The following is a 20,573-nucleotide window of genomic DNA, read 5'->3' on the forward strand; positions in this document are numbered from 1 at the left end:
CTCTAACTGTGCCTGCGCTCCGTATCTTGCATAAATGTGGGAATCCCCGCTCTAAGGCAATCAGCATCCCATTGATGGCAGGGACAAAACGCCTCATTGATCCGGGCAAGATCTTTCCCACCCACCCACCTTCCTCGCGCGTATCTCCCCAATTCCTTTTGCATTTTTGCGAGGGGGGGGAGTGTGTGTGTGTGTGTCTTGTTGTGAGGTAACTGGATAAACACCAGCCCGCTTCCTGCCCGGCGGCTGCTGATTGGCTCTTGGGATTCTCAGGAATGCGAGCGACCCCTTAAAGGCGAGCGAAGCTCCTGCAGCAGCTCCAGTGCAAGCTGCCAGGAGTGAGAGCCAAGGGGAACCTGCGAGGGCTGCAGGCAACTGATCACCCGTTACAATCCAAGGATCCCTCGTTCTCTCTCGGACTGCTCCAGGGCCGGGGAGAGAGAGACCTGGGCTGAGGGGCATTGCTCGCTTGGGCTCCACACAGCCAGAGGCGCTAACGAAACCCAACTAAGGGCCATATCGGAAAGTCCGAGAGCTTCGCAAGGATATTTATCTCTCTCGGCTGGGTTACTACAAGAGATATTTACTCTTAGGGCTGGTTACTTCTTCGGATTCCTTACTTCTAAAGAGGTAAGTGCTGAAGAGCCAGCTTTCCTCTTGCAAGTTTGCAGTAATATTTCGAACGCGCAAAGGCGAATATTATACTACGGATGATCTTGTTTTGAAGCATGCATCTTTCCCGCTCTCTTTTCCTTCACTTTTCATCCTCCCTTCGTCTCTCCCCCCCCCCCCCCGTATTTTTGGTTTCTCTCCCGCCTTTGTATATCGTCTCCATCCCCCTCCCATCTTTTGCACACCTTTCCTCCCAGCCCGATTTCTTTCTGTCTGCCTCTAAGCTAACGCGGGTGTTTGGCCCGAGACCTTTGGAGTGACCAGGCTGCGGTTTCCCTTTCTTGTTTCAAGGTCGCTCCTTTGGGTCCAGATCCGTACCATGGAGTTACCGGGCGGCCTCTTTCTCCTCCTGATGCTGGGGGTCTGCGCAACGAACCGAATCCCAGGTAATCCGAATTTCGGGGTCGCGGAGCGGGAGGGCGGGGGAATGGCAGCCACTTCAGCCTAGATTTGGCGGGGAGAAGTCACTCGTGCCTTGTTAATAATATTTAAAGGTCAGGCTGGGACCGTTATAGTGGCGTTGGTTTTCGAAGAGTAGCCCGGCTACTTCTCTAAGGCGAGCGGGACTTCGGATTGGTGACTGTGTGCAGCGATCCCTTGCGTCCTATTGGGTGGATTCGCGGCTTCTGGGGCGGTTATCGCACTGGAGCAGTTGTGTTGCGAGGATAGCAAGCGTTGGGATTTCACAGAGCTCTTCTCCGGGTAGTAGGCAATGTCCTTGGTAGAGCCTATGCCCTGCACGCAGCAGGTCCCGGGTTTGGTTGCTGACAGGGGTGCCTGAAACTCTGGAGCGTAGAGCCCCTGCCAGTCAGTGTAGACAACGCTGGACTCTTGACTCGGTTTAAGGCAGCTTCCTAGGTCCTTAGGCTGTATTGACTGACGTGACTAAACTTCGGAAGAAACTCCGAAGGAGCCTTGCGCGAGCCCCTCACCTTTCCCCCCTCGGGCGCCCGAAAGGAGGAGTTTTGTTTCCCCTTGCCGCCACTTGTGGCTGCTGGGCGCGGAGTCTCGTGAGGCCGGCCACTAGCGCGGCGGACGTGGCTCCGGAGAGCGCTTGGGTGCCCTCTGCTCCCTCCCCCCGGGCCGCTTCTTCTCTGAGGGCTCGCAGCTTGGCGGGCTCGCTCCTGTGCGTCGAGCAGAGTGAGGCGGTTTGGCGCCCGGAGGGAGGGAGGGAGGCGCTTTCCCTCAGCGCTCGCTTTCCTGTAGGTGGCTCACACAAGCCCTTGTGGGACGCTCCAACCAGACACACGAGCGGGGCTGGGAGGGCTGGGCAGGGGGAGGAAGCCGCAGACGTGCAGAGAGCGGGGTGAATTGATTTCAAAGAAGAGAGGCACCTTCGGCTCCCTGGACGTCTTCTCTCCACGTACATGGGTGTGTTAAGGCAAAGCACGCAGGACTTTTTAATGATTATTACTTCACCTCTTCCAAGGCTTAGTCCTGGCACTGGGCCCGGGTTCTGAGCTGAGCACTGCACTGTTCAAATGCCTTGCCTGAGGGCATGCCCGACCCCTTTCCCCAAGTTGCTTTGTAGCTTCTGTGAGTCAGCCCAACTCAGCTGTCTCTCTGTACCTGGAAGCCTGCACAACTGCCTTCCCACCTCCCTATATAGCCCAGAGCTCATTCCTTCTTCGGTTCTTCCCCTCACACAGTCTCCTGGCATTTGCCCTCTTCTCTCGACAGGCTCCCATTGTATATCTCTTTCCAGTTTGCCTCAGCCAGAGCCCCTTGAGAGGGCAAGGAAGGCGAGGAGAATTCCTGGAACCTACCTCACCAGGAAACTCCTGGTTTTCCAGGGTAGCTGGTCATGGATTGAAAGAGCTCTTTGCTCCCTTAGACCCTGAAGTTCAGCCAGTGAGGCAAAAGTGTGTGAGAAACTGGCTGGAACCATTGCAGCCTCTCCTCCATCACTGCTAACCTCCTGCAGAGCCTGGAGACTGTGGCAGGGAGTTGCTCTGAGACTGGGGATGGTATAGATACTGAGAAGCAGATCACAGCTATTTGTTTCCTGGGAGCTGAATATTCTCTCTGGAAAGTCTGGCCATGATAAGTTCCTTTGACTCACTTCCATACAATCCTGCTCCCGGCTTGTGATATTCAGTCCACGCTTCCACTTTCTCTCTCAACCTTTTGACAGAAGCCGATAATCAGTGTTTTCTGTTTCTTTCTTTCTCCTGCCAGAAAATGGTGATGATGACAGTGTTTTCGATCTCTTTGAGTTGATTGGTTTTACTCGCAAGGGAGCTCGCAAGGCACTAGGAGTGCATCCAGTCAAGGGACCCGAGACATCCAGCCCTGCCTACCGCATTGATGATGCCAACCGTATCCCTGCTGTTCCTGACTACAAATTCCAAGACATTCTTGATGCCATCCAAGCTGAGAAGGGCTTCATCCTGTTAGCAAACCTTCGCCCAATGAAGAAGATCCCTGGCACGCTGCTGGCTGTGGAGCGCAAAGACAGCTCTGGCTATGTCTTCAAGTTGGTGTTGAATGGCAAGGCTAAAACCTTGGACCTGAGTGTCTTCCCCAAGGAGGGCAACCAGAGTCTGGTGTCGGTGGAGGAAGTTGAGTTGCCCAATGCACAGTGGAACAACATCACCCTCCTAGTCCAGGAAGATCAGGCTCAGCTCTACGTGGGGTGTGAGAAGCTGATGAATGTTGAGCTGGAAATCCCTATTCAGAACATCCTCACCAGGGACCTGGCCAGCAGCGCCAGACTCCGCATTGCCAAAGGGGGAGTCAATGACAACTTCCAGGTAAGATGCCTTTATTGTGGTAGCAGGTTTGTGAGTTTATCTCAGGGATCTGACTTTATTCTGCTAGGAAGCAAAAGTGAAGCAACAGGTTTCAAAGACGGAGATATTTCTTTCCCCTGGTTTTTATCTGTCATTAAAAAAGAAGCATCTGCCCTTGGGGTTAGAGAAAAAGAGAGGTTTTTTTTTACTTTTTCTGCCCCAGATGCAAAAATATCTACCATTCCTTTCAAATGTCAGGTTTAAATCACCTGCAAGTCTCATATTTACATTAACAATTGATCCTTGTCCATGAAAAAGACAATGTGAAGGAGAGGAATTTTATAGTTAGCTACCATTCTGACTATATGGGTGTTTCTTTACATTTGCATTACAAATCTAGCTTCTTTTAGCTTCATGCGCAAAAATATCATTTTTAGCACATAGAACAAGTCTTTATTCAATAATCACTCCACTTAAATTGGGAAATTTGTATCAATTGTGAATAGAATATTTTGAAAATGTATTTTTTTGGCAATGCTACCCTTTCATTTTTCATCAAAAGCTGACAATAAATGCATTGTTTTTAAGGGAATGCTGCAGAACGTGCGGTTTGTGTTTGGAACCACAGTGGAAGCCATCCTGAGAAACAAAGGCTGCGAAAGCTGTAAGTCTGCAATATGTCTCCATATTTGCTGACTTATTAAAGATATGTATTTGATGTATGTGAAAGAACAGTGAGAGAAGTTTCATCACACAGTAAACTGCAAAGCATTGTAAACTAAGAAACCTCTGTTACAAAGTGCTATGTATTTTTTAGTCTACTCTCTAATTCTGTGAGATTATATATCTCTATAATATGTATGCCCCTTTCCCTTTTGTTTTAGCCACCAGAAGAGTTATTATATTGGACAATCCCATGAATGGCTCCCGTCCAGCCATCCGTACTAACTACATTGGCCATAAAACAAAAGACATCCAGGCAATCTGTGGATTCTCCTGTGATGAACTAAACAATGTGTTTATAGAATTGCAAAGTCTGCGTGCCCTGGTTACAACACTTAAAGATTCAGTCAGCAAAATGGTAAGTGGCTGTTAAATACACAATAATGAAACAGGGACAATGGGTTTCTAAGGGCTCCTTGACACATACAAGCCACCAGCTGCTTATATTCTGCAAACAAACAATTGCATGTAATAGAAGGCAGGCTTGTAAACAGACACTCCCCTGTGGTGATTAAGAATCTCCCTCAGGGGACCAGGCAGGGAACTTCATCACCCAAGCTGTTTGTATGTCACAGACTGACTAACGTAAGTGTGGACTGACATAAGTAGATACTACCGACAACAATCAGCAGCCATTTCTAGCATGGAGGTGACTGTTTCTACAGTGACCAAAGTCACAGGAATGGCAGCTGCAGGCAGCATTCATGAACAGACTATTTTACCTTGAAAACCTCCCATATGGTTCCACACATGGGACCCAACTGAGAAAATAAATGGCTAACTTGCATGTATGAACTGATCCATGCAGCATGATCTTGCCCCATGTTTCTTTGAAGCAAGCCACACACTATTCAAGTGTAAGTGCTTATGGTTTCCACCTAAGTGCCCTTATTTGGAAGCAGGATTCATTAAAATTAATGGGGCTGAGTATAATTTGTTGAAGTAATTTCTTTACGCTTTAAGTGTGAAATTCAGATTGATCTAAATCCACTTTAAAACTTTTTCAGGATGGTATTTTTCAGGAAGTGGGTGCTACTCGGTATAGGACAAGCCCTGGAGTATGCATACATAATGATGTTATGTATCAAAACACAGCTGAGTGGACAACAGATAGTTGTACTACATGCACTTGCCAGGTAAAGACTCCTTACTGTTAATATAATTTGTGAGTATTTGATTTGCCATGGAGAAGGCTGCAGTGTGTTTTTGGATGGCTGATATGTGCAAGGACACTCTGAAGGCTGCATCTGCACACCCTTTGAGCATTCGCGTGTCCAGGTAAACACCTGAACATACCTGGGAACATTAGTCCATTGAATTCTGAGTTAAAAGAACCTCAGGCTGAAAAGGTGCTGATTCTCTGGCAAGAGGAGGGGCTGTTTAATTTTTTCTCTCTCATAGGGATTATTTCTTTAATGTGAATTGAACTGTGGTTCTTTATATATTGCTGGCACCTGATACGATCTTAAGATTTTGTTAGCCTCTAAAATTACTTTAAAGAACAGGGTGGGAAGGTGGGGTTGTGAGTCTGTTTCACAGAATTAGAATTAATATCTAGATTGGTCCAAAATATCTTTGAGAAACATCTCTGATGTAATTCTAGCATTAAGCAATTCTGAGGTGAAAGAGTAAATTTTCATACATGTTTGTCAATATTGTCTTTCCTTATTTAGAACTCCGTTGTTATGTGCCATAAAGTATCTTGCCCTCTCATGCCTTGTTCCAATGCCACCGTTCCTGATGGAGAATGCTGCCCACGATGTTGGCGTAAGTAGTTTAGGCTCCTTAACATTTTCAACTACATGGTTCCACTAGAAGCTGTGTTGTAAAATATACTGCTATGGCAGCAAATATACCATAGTTAAGTTGCTGGGCAGGGTTTGCACATAACACTACACTATGGTTTAATAAACCATAGTTTAATATGTCATTACTTTGGGTTGTGGTGCAGCCTAGACCATTGTTTTCATGAAGTTTGATGAACAAGAAATAGAGATAGGTTTGAAGCTATTTGATTAAAAAAATGTTTCCGTGCAAAACAGTGTGTTTTAATGAGATAAATGGAGTGAAAAATTATGAGTCATGGGAGTGTGTAGAGTGTGTGTCTGAACTTAACAATACCTAGCTTATCTTTTGGTTACAATTTTATTAATGTTGTTAATATTGTTTTATAGAATAACAAATCAACCCAGCATTTATAATCATATAATATGACTTTTGCTTCAATGCTGATGTTTATTTTATTTTTTAGTTGTTGCTTTGTTAACGTTTTATAGATTGTAATTGTTTTACTGATGCTCTGTTAATTATTATTTATGATGTATGCTGTATTTGTGGTCTATTATGTTCTATCATGTTATTGTTTTTTATTGTTTGCAAGCTGCTTTGGAATTCATTTGAATGAAAAGCAGCATAGAAATATAATAAATCAAACACGTGATAGAAAATTTGTTGCATAGGATTTAAATAGGGAATTGCTTCTTTTTACAGCCAGTGACTATGCAGACGACATTTGGTCTCCTTGGTCTGAATGGACTACCTGCTCTGTGACCTGTGGCAATGGCATTCAACAGAGAGGTCGCTCTTGTGATAGAATCAACCATCGCTGTGAAGGCTCTTCTGTACAGACACGAATTTGCAATATGCAGGAATGTGATAAGAGATGTAAGCATTTCATTTCTTTACTTTGAAAACAATGCAACCTGTTCTTGTCCTGAGCTTGCAATATGTTCAGAAATTCTGATTAATACTTCATGCTAGCACTATTAAGTTGCTTGCAAATTGCCAATCTAAAGCTTTCATTGCTGACAAAAGGAGCTGATAAGATAGTTGACTACTGTAATTAATTACTGTGTAAATCATTGTTCAATTACTGTGTAAATTATTGCTTATCTTGACATGCACAGCATCAAGTGTAATGACTCTCAGTACCAAGTGTGTACCATTGCCATCTTTCTATTATTGCAATATGTTGGTTTCTTACTTGAATTGAATTTCAGCAATTCTATATTGCCGCTAGTGCCAGAAGAAAGCTACAAATCGCTTAAAAGAGCTTTAATCCTCATAGTTGGTAACAGCTGTGTCTGTTTATAGTCAAACAGGATGGTGCCTGGAGCCACTGGTCCCCTTGGTCTTCCTGCTCTGTTACTTGTGGAACTGGAGTGATCACTAGAATCCGGCTGTGCAACTCTCCACTACCTCAGATGAATGGCAGAGAGTGTGAGGGAGAGGCAAGAGAAAACAAACCATGCCAGAAAGATCCTTGCCCAAGTAAGTTTAGTCTTAAAAGATGAGTGTTCTGTGCAATAATTAATGTTTCCAATACTCCATTGCTTGTTATATTGGGGAATAGTGTATAGCTAAGGTATGGCATTGGATGCCATAAGATAAGTGGTACCCACCAACCTGGATGGCTTTGGAAAAGTTTAGACTAATTCACAGAGTATAAGGCTTTCAATGACTATTAGCCATGATGCTTGGGTTCTGCTTCCACTGTTGCGGCAGTATGCCCCTTAATACTAGTTGCTGGGAATCACAAGTGTGGAAAGTGCTGTTGCAGTTAGATCTGGCTCATGGCCTTTCTACAGCAATTGGCTGGCCACTGTGAGACCAGGATTCTTAACTACATTGCTTTGGCCTGATCCAGAGATGGCACTTCCCCACCCCACCCCACCCTTTTTTAAAGGAACATCACAGCCTGAATTTTTCAACATCTAGATTTGTTTGTGATTAGGCATGTGAAGGTACTAAGGGCAGTTGTGCTCTGTTCCCTGGATGCTAATAGTTGTGGTTTTTTTAAAATCATTTTTTCTTTAGTAAATGGTAACTGGGGACCATGGTCACCATGGGACACCTGTCCAGTCACCTGCGGAGGGGGCCTTCAGCAGCGCGGTCGTCTCTGCAACAATCCTGCACCCCAGTATGGAGGGAAGGATTGTATTGGTGATGCTAAGGACACCCAGATCTGCAACAAGCAGGATTGCCCAATTGGTGAGTAATGACCTATTTTGAAGTAGCTCTGGTCAGACCTCACCTGGAGTACTGTGTCCAGTTCTGGGCACCACAGTTCAAGAAGGACATTGACAAACTGGAACGTGTCCAGAGGAGGGCAACCAAAATGGTCAAAGGCCTGGAAACGATGCCTTATGAGGAACGGCTAAGGGAGCTGGGCATGTTTAGCCTGGAGAAGAGGAGGTTAAGGGGTGATATGATAGCCATGTTCAAATATATAAAAGGATGTCACATAGAGGAGGGAGAAAGGTTGTTTTCTGCTGCTCCAGAGAAGCGGACACGGAGCAATGGATACAAACTACAAGAAAGAAGATTCCACCTAAACATTAGGAAGAACTTCCTGACAGTAAGAGCTGTTCGACAGTGGAATTTGCTGCCAAGGAGTGTGGTGGAGTCTCCTTCTTTGGAGGTCTTTAAGCAGAGGCTTGACAACCATATGTCAGGAGTGCTCTGATGGTGTTTCCTGCTTGGCAGGGGGTTGGACTTGATGGCCCTTGTGGTCTCTTCCAACTCTATGATTCTATGATTCTATGATTCTATGAAGTATAAAATGGTGTTTGGTAGCTCTGCTCTGTCATCTTCAGAAGGATGTAACTATTTGTCTAAGTTTTCCCATTGGAAAAAATGCATATCGAGATACAGCCACATCTTGGCTGTATGCTGGACAAAGCTGTTCATATTTCTTAATTGTGTAATTTAGAGTAGAAAATGATAAGAACAACCAGTGCAAAGTCAGTCAGATTAAAACTGAGCTGATTTTTAAAAACACAGAAGAGTATTTGTTAAATTTATCTACCTTGCTCGCCACCATTGCCCTGCACGAGGCTAATAACATTCTGGAATGCCACCTTTATCTTCTCTCAGATGGGTGCCTGTCTAACCCTTGCTTTGCGGGAGCTACATGTACTAGTTTTCCTGATGGTTCCTGGAAATGTGGTGCCTGTCCTGCTGGCTATCGTGGAAATGGAATTAAATGCAAAGATATTGATGAGGTAAGGCGACTGGAATTGCTTATTTATATAAAATGTAGGACTGAACTGTAAGTAAACCTACAGCTAATTTTCCCTCCGTCACCTTCTTTCATACTCCAGTGTCAAGAGGTCCCAGATGCCTGCTTTGTCCTTGGTGGAGTCCACAGGTGTGAGAATACTGAGCCTGGATACCATTGCCTACCTTGCCCACCACGCTTTTCTGGACCACAGCCCTTTGGTCGAGGTGTGGAGAATGCAATAGCAAACAAGCAGGTACTGCCAAAATATGAAAAGGTCCCTGCTCCTAAAACCTCGCCCCTCCCCTTTTGCATTTATGAGACATGCCCAGGAGGGGGGAAAGAACAAGTTTGATACATTATTCTAGAAATTCAAGTTGCTCTGAAAGGAGAGTATGCATATATTTAAGATCTGAAAAGAATTCTAGGGTGAATTCACAGTATTGCATTCCGCCACATGATTTTGCTCACAGATCTGCATGGATAATGGCTAACGTGAATCAGGGGGAAAACACCATTACCATGATCGTAGCTGTACTTTCCTAGCAGCCACAACAATGAAAGAAATGGGGCCTGGCCTGTACAGCCTAGTTCATGCCAGTTTTTATGCATAACATAGACTGGCTCCAAGGACAACGTATCTATACTATGTGCTTCAATTAAATTAGTTTAGAATGAATGCTTCTAAAATCTTGAAAGCAATAGCATCATGACATGGTAGCTTTAAGCATATTCTTCCACACTTCCGTCTTCAGATATTGCTATAATTAAAGCCTTGGATCCTAGCTTTTCCACCTCTTCCCTCTGCAGTCCTCCATAACGCTTGCAAAATTGCTCATGGGGGCAATGGACCTTGGGAATGGTGTGGAATGTGGTCTGGGGCCCTGTAGATGGATGGATTTGAAATAAACAAACATTCTCTATATGTGAACACATCCAAGCCTAAGCTAGTAACTAACATATTATATAGGATGCCTTGTTCTTTTAAAACAAAAGCCATAATTGGCTACTGTATTCATGGAGAAGTATTCTCTTTTTTTAAGAGACTTCCATGTGTTGCTATCTCAAAATAACAAAATTATAGACACATTTCTTGCATGTAATCTTAATTTTCTTGTGTCCATTTGGTCTCTTAGGTCTGTAAACCACGTGACCCATGTAAGGATGGAACTCATGACTGCAACAAGAATGCCAAGTGCACTTACCTTGGCCACTTCAGTGACCCTATGTATCGCTGTGAATGTAAGCCAGGCTATGCTGGTAATGGCATTATCTGTGGAGAAGACACAGACTTAGATGGATGGCCAAATACAAACCTGCCCTGCGTTGCCAATGCCACCTACCACTGCAGTAAAGTAAGCCAATTTCTACATATTCATCCCCCCCTCTCTTTCACCCACACCCACCCACCCACTTTAGAGCCCTGAATAAATGTACACACCACGAACATTTGAGCAATAATATCCATACCTTAAAAGAAATAAAAAAACTGTCAGTTAGTGTACCTGAGTCAAATGCTTATGCATAAATTTGTTGAAATAACACCTGTGTCAGATTATGGCTCATACATAGCTTTTAGAGTTGCCTACTTTGGACAATCTGAAATGTCTTGTTTCATCTTTAGTTTTCAGGATAAATTAGAGTACATACTTTTGAGTATATTTGAATGGTACTATGGACTGACACCATCAAAAACAAAATCTAGGAAATATAATCTTACAATCTGAGCACCTTGCTGTGTTGTATTTAAAGGTGGATAGTAAATTATTATGTTTCTTCTTCTGCAGGATAACTGTCCCAACCTTCCCAATTCTGGGCAAGAAGACTATGATAAGGATGGAATTGGTGATGCTTGTGATAATGATGATGACAATGACAACATTGTAGATGACAGAGTAAGTCTCGCGGAAACAGTCCTGTTCTGTCTGTGGTTTAGATAATATTCATTTTTTCCCCATATCTGGGGCTATTTGCAGAACTTCAGCTTGGCAGTCACTATAGGCACTATATTTTGGAATGCATTTAAAGAGAAGCACAGTAAAGTATTATCAGAGTTTTGTATTTTCAACAGTTGCAGGGATCCCATGCTTAAAAAGGCCTGAGATTTACTTGGTACTTCAAATTATAGCATCATTCTGCTTCAGCAAGTAGATAGGAAAATTCCAGAGCACAGGGGACTGGCCTTAGCTTCTCTCTCAGCTCCCTCTGTCACACTGTCCATATGGATGTCGTCCTATCAATGCCTTTGCTTACTGCCTTTATTCAAATAAATATAGTTAGCAAATTTCTTATAAATCTAAAAGTGCATGCATGCTTGTATGTTTATGGTTGTTAACACGGCTTCTTTATTTTCTTTCTTCTACAGGACAACTGCCCATTCATCTACAACCCACAACAATATGACTATGATAGGGATGACGTTGGTGATCGCTGTGATAATTGCCCATACAATCACAACCCGGATCAGATAGACACTGATAACAACGGAGAAGGAGATGCGTGTGCTGTGGATATTGATGGAGATGGTACGGTTTTGTTGTTTTTCTTTTTCTACCCCCCCCCCCAATCACCACACAATTTCTTAGTAATCTACAAGTTGCCCAAATTCAACTGGTTTCCTTTAGTTATTTCCTTTTAGTTACTAGCTTCATTTGGTCCCACTATATGTGTGTACTATTTAGACATGTTACCAAGGTCACTAAAATATCTAAACTATTTGTATTTTTAGGCATTCTTAATGAAAGAGACAACTGCCAGTATGTATATAATGTGGACCAGAAGGATACAGATTTGGATGGTGTTGGAGATCAGTGTGACAACTGTCCTATGGAACACAATCCAGATCAGGTCAGCTTAATTCTTTGGCCTATAAATGTACATGGACATTCAGTTTTTATTAACTCTTTGATATCTGCTATTTATCACACACACCCCTGCAATATATGCCAGTTGGCAGCCTAATGAGGAATACAAAATTGTTTATAACTGGGACGTGTGTGGAAAACCTTGATTTCTTTTTTTTAAAAATGCATGCGGCATCCAAGTGCATAAATCATTTCTGTATGTCGTGTTAGATGCAGTATATTCTACTAATAGAAAAACCACATGGATAACCATGAGTAGCTTAAGTTCATTAATTTCAGAGGTTCTATTCTGAGTAGAATATCACCCATTATGGTTTGGAATCACTGTAGAAAGCATACATTCTGTATTGGAGCCACATCAGCTAGTAGCATAACTACCAAATGGGGAAAAAGATCTCTGGTATCATCACAGTGATATTTTATTAAATACAGGCTGGTTAAGATAAAGGAACCTGCACAGTGCTACAGCATGACACTCTCATGTTTCAGATATTTAGCATTAAAGCAGAACATGTGCTGAACAATGAAGGGTGTGTTTGCAAGGAATGTATATCCATGACACAAGATGTCCTGAGGCCAAGAGGGCAGTGAATTTAGATTCACATAAACAAACACACGCAAAATGCTTTGCTAAGGACAAAAGTTAAAGCTATATAGAATGCTAACATCACAAAGTTGTTTTCTCCACTATTAGAAAAGCTGAAAGGCACATCCCACCATAAATATATATAACCTAATTAAACTTTGCCTGTTTAAAGGCTTGGAAATAAGAGGGAAGCCCAACCCATCCCATTTAATTTGCTAGATCTAATGCAGCAATGGGTGAAGCTTGTGCAGTCATGTCATGTACAAGGCAGTAGGATTAATAGCTTCAGGGGCATACCTTGGATGCTTGAGTGGTCTCGGCAAAATTGGAGGAATCTAGATCTGTTTTTCGTGTTACCCTGTGGGCAGTGTTGGCTAAAAGGATGCTTACAATAAAAGAATCTGTTTTTAATGTCCCTGTACTTCTGCTAGACTATTTTTTTAATGAAAGGGTTCTCTCCAAAGTAGTGTATAGCAGACCACAGTGACAATGGACTGCAAGTATTCCTGAAGTGCTGAGTGTCTCGGGCAACTCATTTTAAGTTACAGAAAATGCCCCTCTTCAGCTAGCAGTTAATGTGATCAGTTGATTTTTGGGTGACTATATTTCTCAATGGACCATCAGCCAAACCTGCAGTAACACGAAGCTGGATAACTTAGGGCAATCTGATTAATATTGTAGTCTACATCTAGAGGTCTTAGGGCCATATTTCGGAAAGTAAGCAGCCTGATGTACTATTTGCAGTTTGTATGTACTTTTATATCATGACACTTCTAAAAGAATGTTCTAGCATTTAATCAGTGTGTGGCAAAAAACATTATGGTTGGTATTACCTTAAAAGTGGGTCATTACTGTACAGCAGTAGCCTTAACACAGGCATAGCAGTGAGGTAAATAGAAAATATTCATTCAGTTATACAGCATTTGTGCCCAGAAGGTACAAAGTGCACAATAAAGCAGAAAGTGGCGCTTTTATCTCATCTGAAAAAGTAAACAAACAAGAGATTAACACATTCTGGCATGGAAATTACATGGAAATTCCTGCCAAGTAAAGGCAGAAACCACACCATTCTCTCAGGCCCTGGTGCTTTGAGGAATACATTTAAGCAATAAGATGTCTGAAGACAACCCAAAACAAGTTGGGACAGGTAGTTTTCTTTCTTTTTTTGTCTGTGGACATTAACATTAGCAAATTACAAGTGTGCAATAGCTGTCATACCACCATACAAAGAGAACTCCTATGCCTGCCAACCTGTTAGTTCACTTCAATAAAGCTCCATGCATGCGAGGACTGCCTATGCAGAGCTGTTCCCTCAAATGGCATGACCAGCTGGAGTCCTGGCCATTGGAACTTCACTAGCAAGAAGCCACTGGATGGGCCAAGACAGTCTAAATTATTAGGAATCTTTTTAAGATAGTTCTAGTTGGTACCCTTTTTAAAATGCTTTACTTGAACATGTTCGTCCATTTTCCTTTCAGACGGATTCTGACTCTGACCGCATAGGAGACAAATGCGATAGCAACCAGGACATTGACGAAGATGGCCATCAAAATAATCTTGATAACTGTCCCTATGTGCCCAATGCAAACCAAGCTGACCACGACAAGGATGGAAAAGGTGATGCCTGTGATCACGATGACGATAATGATGGCATCCCTGATGACAAAGACAATTGCAGACTGGTTGCCAACCCAGACCAACTTGACTCTGATGGTAAGAAAAATTATTCACTGTCAACTTCTCTAACTATACTAGGAGCGATTGTCTAGCATTAAATTAAACACACAGTGTAGTGTTTAATCATCCTTTTAAGGGGGAGAAAATCCTTAATGGCAACAAAACATATTCTGCTTGTTCACGGAGCAGCTCCATGTGAATGTATCTACACATTTCACTGAAATGCTGTAAGAGGGTGTTTATCACGCAGACTGGGGAGCCTTTGGAGATTTGGGTCTGGAACTGTATTTTAAAAGGGATATAGGTGGAGAGAGAAAAGAAGTTTAAGGAAATTATCAAATGTGCACTTTGGATGCTATTTGTTAGTGTAACTAGTATAATAGTTATTGATGTCAAGTAATGGTGGTTTCGGTAGCACAGTTAAATTCTTGGATTAATTACATTAGATATTTTAGTATAACATCGTACTGCCAATCTGAAATGCACATTTCCTTTTTAAACTCTCACATATTTTTTATTTCTCGCCCACTCCTCCACCATTTCCTTTCTTTCTCTTGGACTAGGTGATGGACGTGGAGATGCATGCAAAGATGACTTTGACCAAGACAAGGTGCTGGACATTCACGACATCTGCCCCGAGAATGTTGACATCAGTGAGACAGATTTCCGCCGATTTCAGATGGTTCCACTGGATCCTAAGGGCACATCTCAGAACGATCCTAATTGGGTTGTTCGTCACCAAGGCAAAGAACTGGTTCAGACTGTCAACTGTGATCCTGGACTTGCAGTTGGTGAGCAGGCGATTTGGGGTTTTCCTTTCTGTGTTTATTGTAGAAAGTGTCATTTGTCTCTGGATGATAACTATTCACTTAAAGGCTCGGCTGAAAGTACACACAATACTTGCCTGCATAATATAATTTAGCAAGTGGTTCACTTATATTCAGATTCTAAGGTCTCCATCCCTCCATAGTGGTGTAGCCCTAAGCCAGCCTGTCTGCCTGCCTCTGTGACAGCAGAGCAGCAAAGGCAATAGGTTGTGGTCCTACCTATCTGCTACGTCCACTATGACTTCAAAGCAAATCTTTCCATATCCCGAAGAGTCACATGAAAACCTGTGGCCAAAGGAAAATAAATCAAAGAAGTCTTGTGGTAGAATCTCTAAATACAGTACTTCACACCAGTGAGCCTTTGGAAGAGGCTGAGGCCTTAATTAATCATAAGGGGAACTGACCATTCTTGCAGTTTAAGAAAGACTAAAAATCTCTCCTTTTTTCTCCCTTTCACTCAGGCTACGATGAATTTAATGCTGTTGATTTCAGCGGCACATTCTTCATTAATACAGAAAGGGATGATGATTATGCTGGCTTTGTGTTTGGTTATCAGTCCAGCAGCCGTTTTTACGTAGTCATGTGGAAGCAAATCACCCAGTCTTACTGGGATCCAACACCAACCAAAGCTCAGGGATATTCCGGTCTTGCTATCAAAGTAGTGAACTCCACCACAGGTCCTGGAGAACACCTCCGTAATGCACTGTGGCACACTGGAAATACTCCTGGACAGGTAAGAGATTGTTTCTGTTAATAAATAAAACCTTCCTTTCTGCAATCCTTGGACTATTACTATTGTAGAAAGAAAAATCAGATTTGAAGGATGATATTAAATAACAATATAAGATAAGAACGCACAAGTCTCTTTCAAAAGTCTTGTGCACAACAGGATTAATGTAAACTAACTTTCTGCATTCAATTCAGTAGAGGAGGGTTGTACCCAACTAAGCCATTCTCTGAGCAGCCCCACTAAACTCAATGAACTTTAGTTAGTTATGTCCATTTGTTTCAGTGATATGACTTAATTGGATTCAGTCCCTGGTGTTTACATCTGTCATTGCTTATTCACACATTATGTTTGTCCACAAGAGAATGCTCATTTTGACACAAATATGTACCGTATGAATAAGCTCTCAGAATTCCATTTAGTACCGTGCTCGCTTCGGCAGCACATATACTAAAATTGGAACGATACAGAGAAGATTAGCATGGCCCCTGCGCAGAATTCCATTTAGTACCAACGGGATTTTCTTTGAACAATTCAATTAACAGCATCATACATTCACTTAAGGCTATTTCAAATGTGGTAGGTGGGTGGAACAGGAAGAGCAATGTTTGTGTTTCCTGTATCTTTAGCTTCAGGCACCTCTCTCAGAGGACAAAATGCACAACCTGCCCACAGAGAAACAGAAAGAATAGGAAGCCCGAGGCCATTGGGCACGCTGTTCATCCCCTCTTGCCATGTCAATTCAATCTTTATTATGGTCAAAGACCAGACAACAGAAATCACAACGCGTACCACTACACCATCCATGTCTGAAATGACATTCCAAGCATAGTTGATTTCAAAGACTTGTACCAGCATAATGTCATGTGTAATTTAACTACGTATTTGCTTTTCAGGTGCGGACTCTGTGGCATGACCCTCATCATATAGGCTGGAAAGATTTCACTGCCTACAGATGGCGTCTGAGTCACAGGCCAAAGACTGGTTACATTAGGTAAGCTTTGCAAAGTTTCTAAAACAACTTTAGAAGGACAAATACAATTTGGCAATAGCTAATTTTATAGTTGCAAAATAAGCATTCTATATCATGGCTGAGGTTAATTACTGTTTCTCTTTACTGCAGAGTTGTAATGTTTGAAGGAAAGAAGATCATGGCTGATTCTGGACCAATCTATGACAAAACCTATGCTGGTGGTCGTTTAGGATTATTTGTCTTCTCTCAAGAAATGGTGTTCTTCTCAGATCTTAAATATGAGTGCAAAGGTAAGAATCCATATTTCTGAAGCTAAGTTTGTTTTCCTGAAATTATTGGTGAAATATCACCATCACTTTAGCTTTACACATTCAAAAGGTTTTGATAAAAAAGTAAAGAAATCTGTAACTCTTTGGCTACAACGCTTGGAAAAGAGGAAAAATTGTATTTAATATCAAGAGTGATGTAAAAATATTTACGGCACACAAGGTTTGCCATTGAAAATAGAACTGTTGAATTTGAATCTATATTCAACAGCCTCTAGGTAAAGGTACCCCTGACCATTAGGTCCAGTCGTGGACAATTCTGGAGTTGCAGGCTCATCTCGCTCTATAGGCCAAGGGAGCCGGCGCTTGTCCATAGACAGCTTCTGGGTCATGTGGCCAATATGACTAAACCGCTTCTGGTGAACCAGAGCAGCGCACGGAAACGCTGTTTACCTTCCCACCGGAGCGGTACCTACGTGCAATTACTATTTAAGATGCAAAACAGACAATTGAGAAGCTAATTGTAGCTGCTTGATTACTAATGTATCAGTGTAAACAGAGTGACAAATAACTATTTTTCCTTTCTTCTTGCAGATCCGTGATCACAAAGGCAGTTGATACAGAAATTATTTTGAAATGCTGTATTGTACCTTCTGAGAAGTTTAGTTTCTACAAACCCGGGGACCATTTTTTTTAATTGCTCTTCACTTTCTTCTGCCTTTACAAAATAGACTCAAAATACATGATCTGCCTCAAGAGAATGCTTTTGAGAGAGAAAAAACAGCAAAGTACACTTCATTTCTGACCTCTGTTGGCACAGAAGAAAACAAATGTATTTTGTGAATAAGAACATTCCTTGCCTCAGGAGCAAATAGTCACTTCTGTAAGAAAGGCATTTGTGTAGCTGGGCATTGTCACTGCCTCTCTTTAACTGGAGGTCCAACGGAGTAGCACTTTTGTAATAAGACTATCTTTATGCTGTGTTGTGGACTACTTAAAAATGAAATATATACTTCAGCTTGTGGGAGATGAGAGGGACAGGAAAGAGACTAGCAGAAGTTGGAGGCAAATGCCTCACTCTCTGAAAGGGGACTATTCTCCCTGGGGTTTACATCTTAATTGGAGGGACTGTTACATATCTGACTAATAGCCTGATCCTCTGCATGTTTGCTCCTATGCAAGTCCCAATCAGAGTTACTCCCACATAAGAATGCATAGGATTACAGCCTAAATCTCTTTCAATTAATAAGGAACTACTTTGCTTGATTACATCGGAAAACTAGCTGGCTAGCCCCAGGCATCATTAACAAATGTTAAAAATTCAGTTGTGGGGTAAGAGGGGTAACAATGTTGGCACACTGGATTACACCAGTTTAGTGAGAAAGGGGATGCAGAGGAACAGAGGGGGAAAGCAAGTTTACATGTGCCAATGCACGATAACAAACATGCACAGGTTTGATACCAGCAACAGGCAGTGCAGACGTAGCAAGAACACTGAAGTGCCAAAGAGCACTTTCAGCTCAACTTAGCACTTGTATTGGCCTTCAAGGAACTATGTTTTTTTCTTATATTATGGTTACAAAGGCACAAAAGATGACAAACACAATTAAAATACAAAATTCTTTTCTACAAAATGCAATGGACTTTTTTAAAACAAACAAACATGTTTTTAAAGCATTGATTTTTGTAGAATTGTAGATAAAGAAAATGTAAAATATTTATTTTTACCTATCCTGTCTGTTATGAATAAGAAAGGACTCTAGATTAAAACAGTAAAACAATGCGTCAAGACTATCCACATAATTTTTGCAATGTCTCCATGACTGTAAGATTGTAAATACAGGTTATTTATTGTTCTATAGTGAATCTAGACAGTAGTGTGTGAAGATATTTTAGCTGTAAAGAGCAGGTTTTCCAGAAGCAATGTGGGGCACAGCAAAATAAAAAATAAAAAAAGCAGTGGGAGAGGGGGAGGTTGGGTTTTTGTTTTGTTATCAGTGTGTTCTTCTTTCTTCCTCTGTACAAGACAACTGGCAAAGTAGCCTAGTAGGGCTACCCTACTGCTGCATTGCCAAACCACAAAAATGTTTAAATATTGATTGCCCAGATCTCTCCTGTCGGAGAGGTAATAGCTTTCTATTAACACTGGCCATAATCCTCTGTCAGTCCGTGCTCTTCTCATTTCAGAGGGATTTGCATGAGAGATGCTATCAATGGATTGTTGCCTTTATCACCTTTGTTATACTTGTATGTTGCTAGTGCATTCTATTGGTCCATGTGTCAGACAAAGAAGAAAATCCCTGTCCTAGGGAGGAGGCAGACTAAAGGAAGAAGTGGCATAAGAATGTTTGATTTTGCAGATCGCACACCTCAGATACCAGCGTGTGGTTGCTGGAGCATAAGTGCCTCACTGGTGGGATTTCAGGAGCAATTTTTTAAATTAAGAAAGACTGCTCGTGGTATAAGGGGCAGCAAAACTTTTATCTACGAGCCTCTTCTTACTAAGAAAAAAAGAATGTCAAAGGTGAAAGTTTATGTACAAATATTACCTCATTGTTGTGTGACTGAGAAAAGGAAGAGAGAGAAAAACCTTTGGATCAAGCAGAGTTTAAATATCTAACGAAATTTAAAGCTACTGTAGTATTAAGGAGAAACAAAAGATTGCAAGCTGTATATAGTCAAGATTTTTTTTTTTTTTGCAGAATTACATATTCCCAGTAAGAAAACAGCATTGAAGCAATGCTGAGAACAATTTGTGATACTGTGTTCGATGGTTTCACCCCCTGTCATCTTGCATACCATTCCTTGTATTTGTATAAATTATTGTTTTCATTACTGTTGGAATAGTTAATCTTCTGTTTGTGTAGATATGCTATTTAAATAATTTATCGTGAAATGCTACCTGTAGAGCTAGTGTTTCTATTTTTATAAAACATTTGCACACTGAATTGAAGAATTGTTTGTTCCCCATCCCCAGTGTTGTTGCTCTTAGTATGGTGTTTTTTTTTCTAAAAATGAGCATATTTTGTACACATGTTTAACCATTTTACAACTTAAAAGCTGTGTAAATTGTACAATAATGTTTCTTACATACAAGAAACAATAAACAGATACAAAAATCTATATTTACAACCTCTGGGGTTAGTTTCATATGTTCCTTCCTCCTACTGATGTTATAAAACCTGCCACTCAGTTCTCCCTGACTTTGATCCATTTCAATCAGCTATCCTCTTGGCAAGAAAGCTGTGTATTTTTTTACCTTCCATTCCAATAAACTGTTAGTAAAAAATGTCATAAAGAAAGCATACCTTTACCTTCTAATACCTGAGGGACTCCACAAAGTTGTACTCATAGCAGTCCCTACCCTTTGCAGAGTTTCATTAACACAATGTTCAATCTTGTCCACCTGTAACTCACCCCCCTCAGCCTTCCCACATGGGCACCACTTTTTAAAAAAGTTATTTCCGAATTCTCACTGCTGCATCCCCCTCTGTTCACAATGCACTTGCATAGCTTTGACTCGAGAC

The 20,573-nt window shown here is 41.9% G+C and overlaps 2 protein-coding genes and 1 pseudogene across 2 annotated transcripts in view; 2 read left to right on the plus strand and 1 right to left on the minus strand.

The window, feature by feature from the left end:
* The first annotated feature begins 306 nt into the window (after nt 1-306).
* Nucleotides 307-20,178, plus strand: THBS1 (thrombospondin 1). Its single transcript, XM_053382089.1, has 22 exons — nt 307-630; nt 964-1,058; nt 2,851-3,425; nt 3,993-4,068; nt 4,289-4,485; nt 5,135-5,263; nt 5,801-5,894; nt 6,618-6,791; nt 7,221-7,397; nt 7,944-8,117; nt 9,003-9,130; nt 9,230-9,382; nt 10,263-10,481; nt 10,914-11,021; nt 11,492-11,651; nt 11,855-11,973; nt 14,055-14,289; nt 14,817-15,044; nt 15,542-15,813; nt 16,704-16,801; nt 16,931-17,070; nt 17,641-20,178. The coding sequence occupies exons 2-22, from the start codon at nt 992-994 to the stop codon at nt 17,646-17,648; spliced, it is 3,531 nt and encodes a 1,176-aa protein (XP_053238064.1). The 5' UTR covers nt 307-630; nt 964-991; the 3' UTR covers nt 17,649-20,178.
* The window catches only part of FSIP1 (fibrous sheath interacting protein 1), a 95,997-nt gene continuing 87,775 nt past the window's right edge, over nt 12,352-20,573 (minus strand). The window contains exon 14 of the mRNA XM_053382119.1: nt 12,352-13,556. The gene's annotated coding sequence lies outside the window, so the exon portion shown is untranslated. The remainder of the gene's footprint in view (nt 13,557-20,573) is intronic.
* On the plus strand, nt 16,234-16,333 carry LOC128403220 (uncharacterized; annotated as a pseudogene).

This window comes from Podarcis raffonei, chromosome 1 (assembly GCF_027172205.1).
Source record: "Podarcis raffonei isolate rPodRaf1 chromosome 1, rPodRaf1.pri, whole genome shotgun sequence".
Taxonomy (NCBI): Eukaryota; Metazoa; Chordata; class Lepidosauria; order Squamata; family Lacertidae; genus Podarcis; species Podarcis raffonei.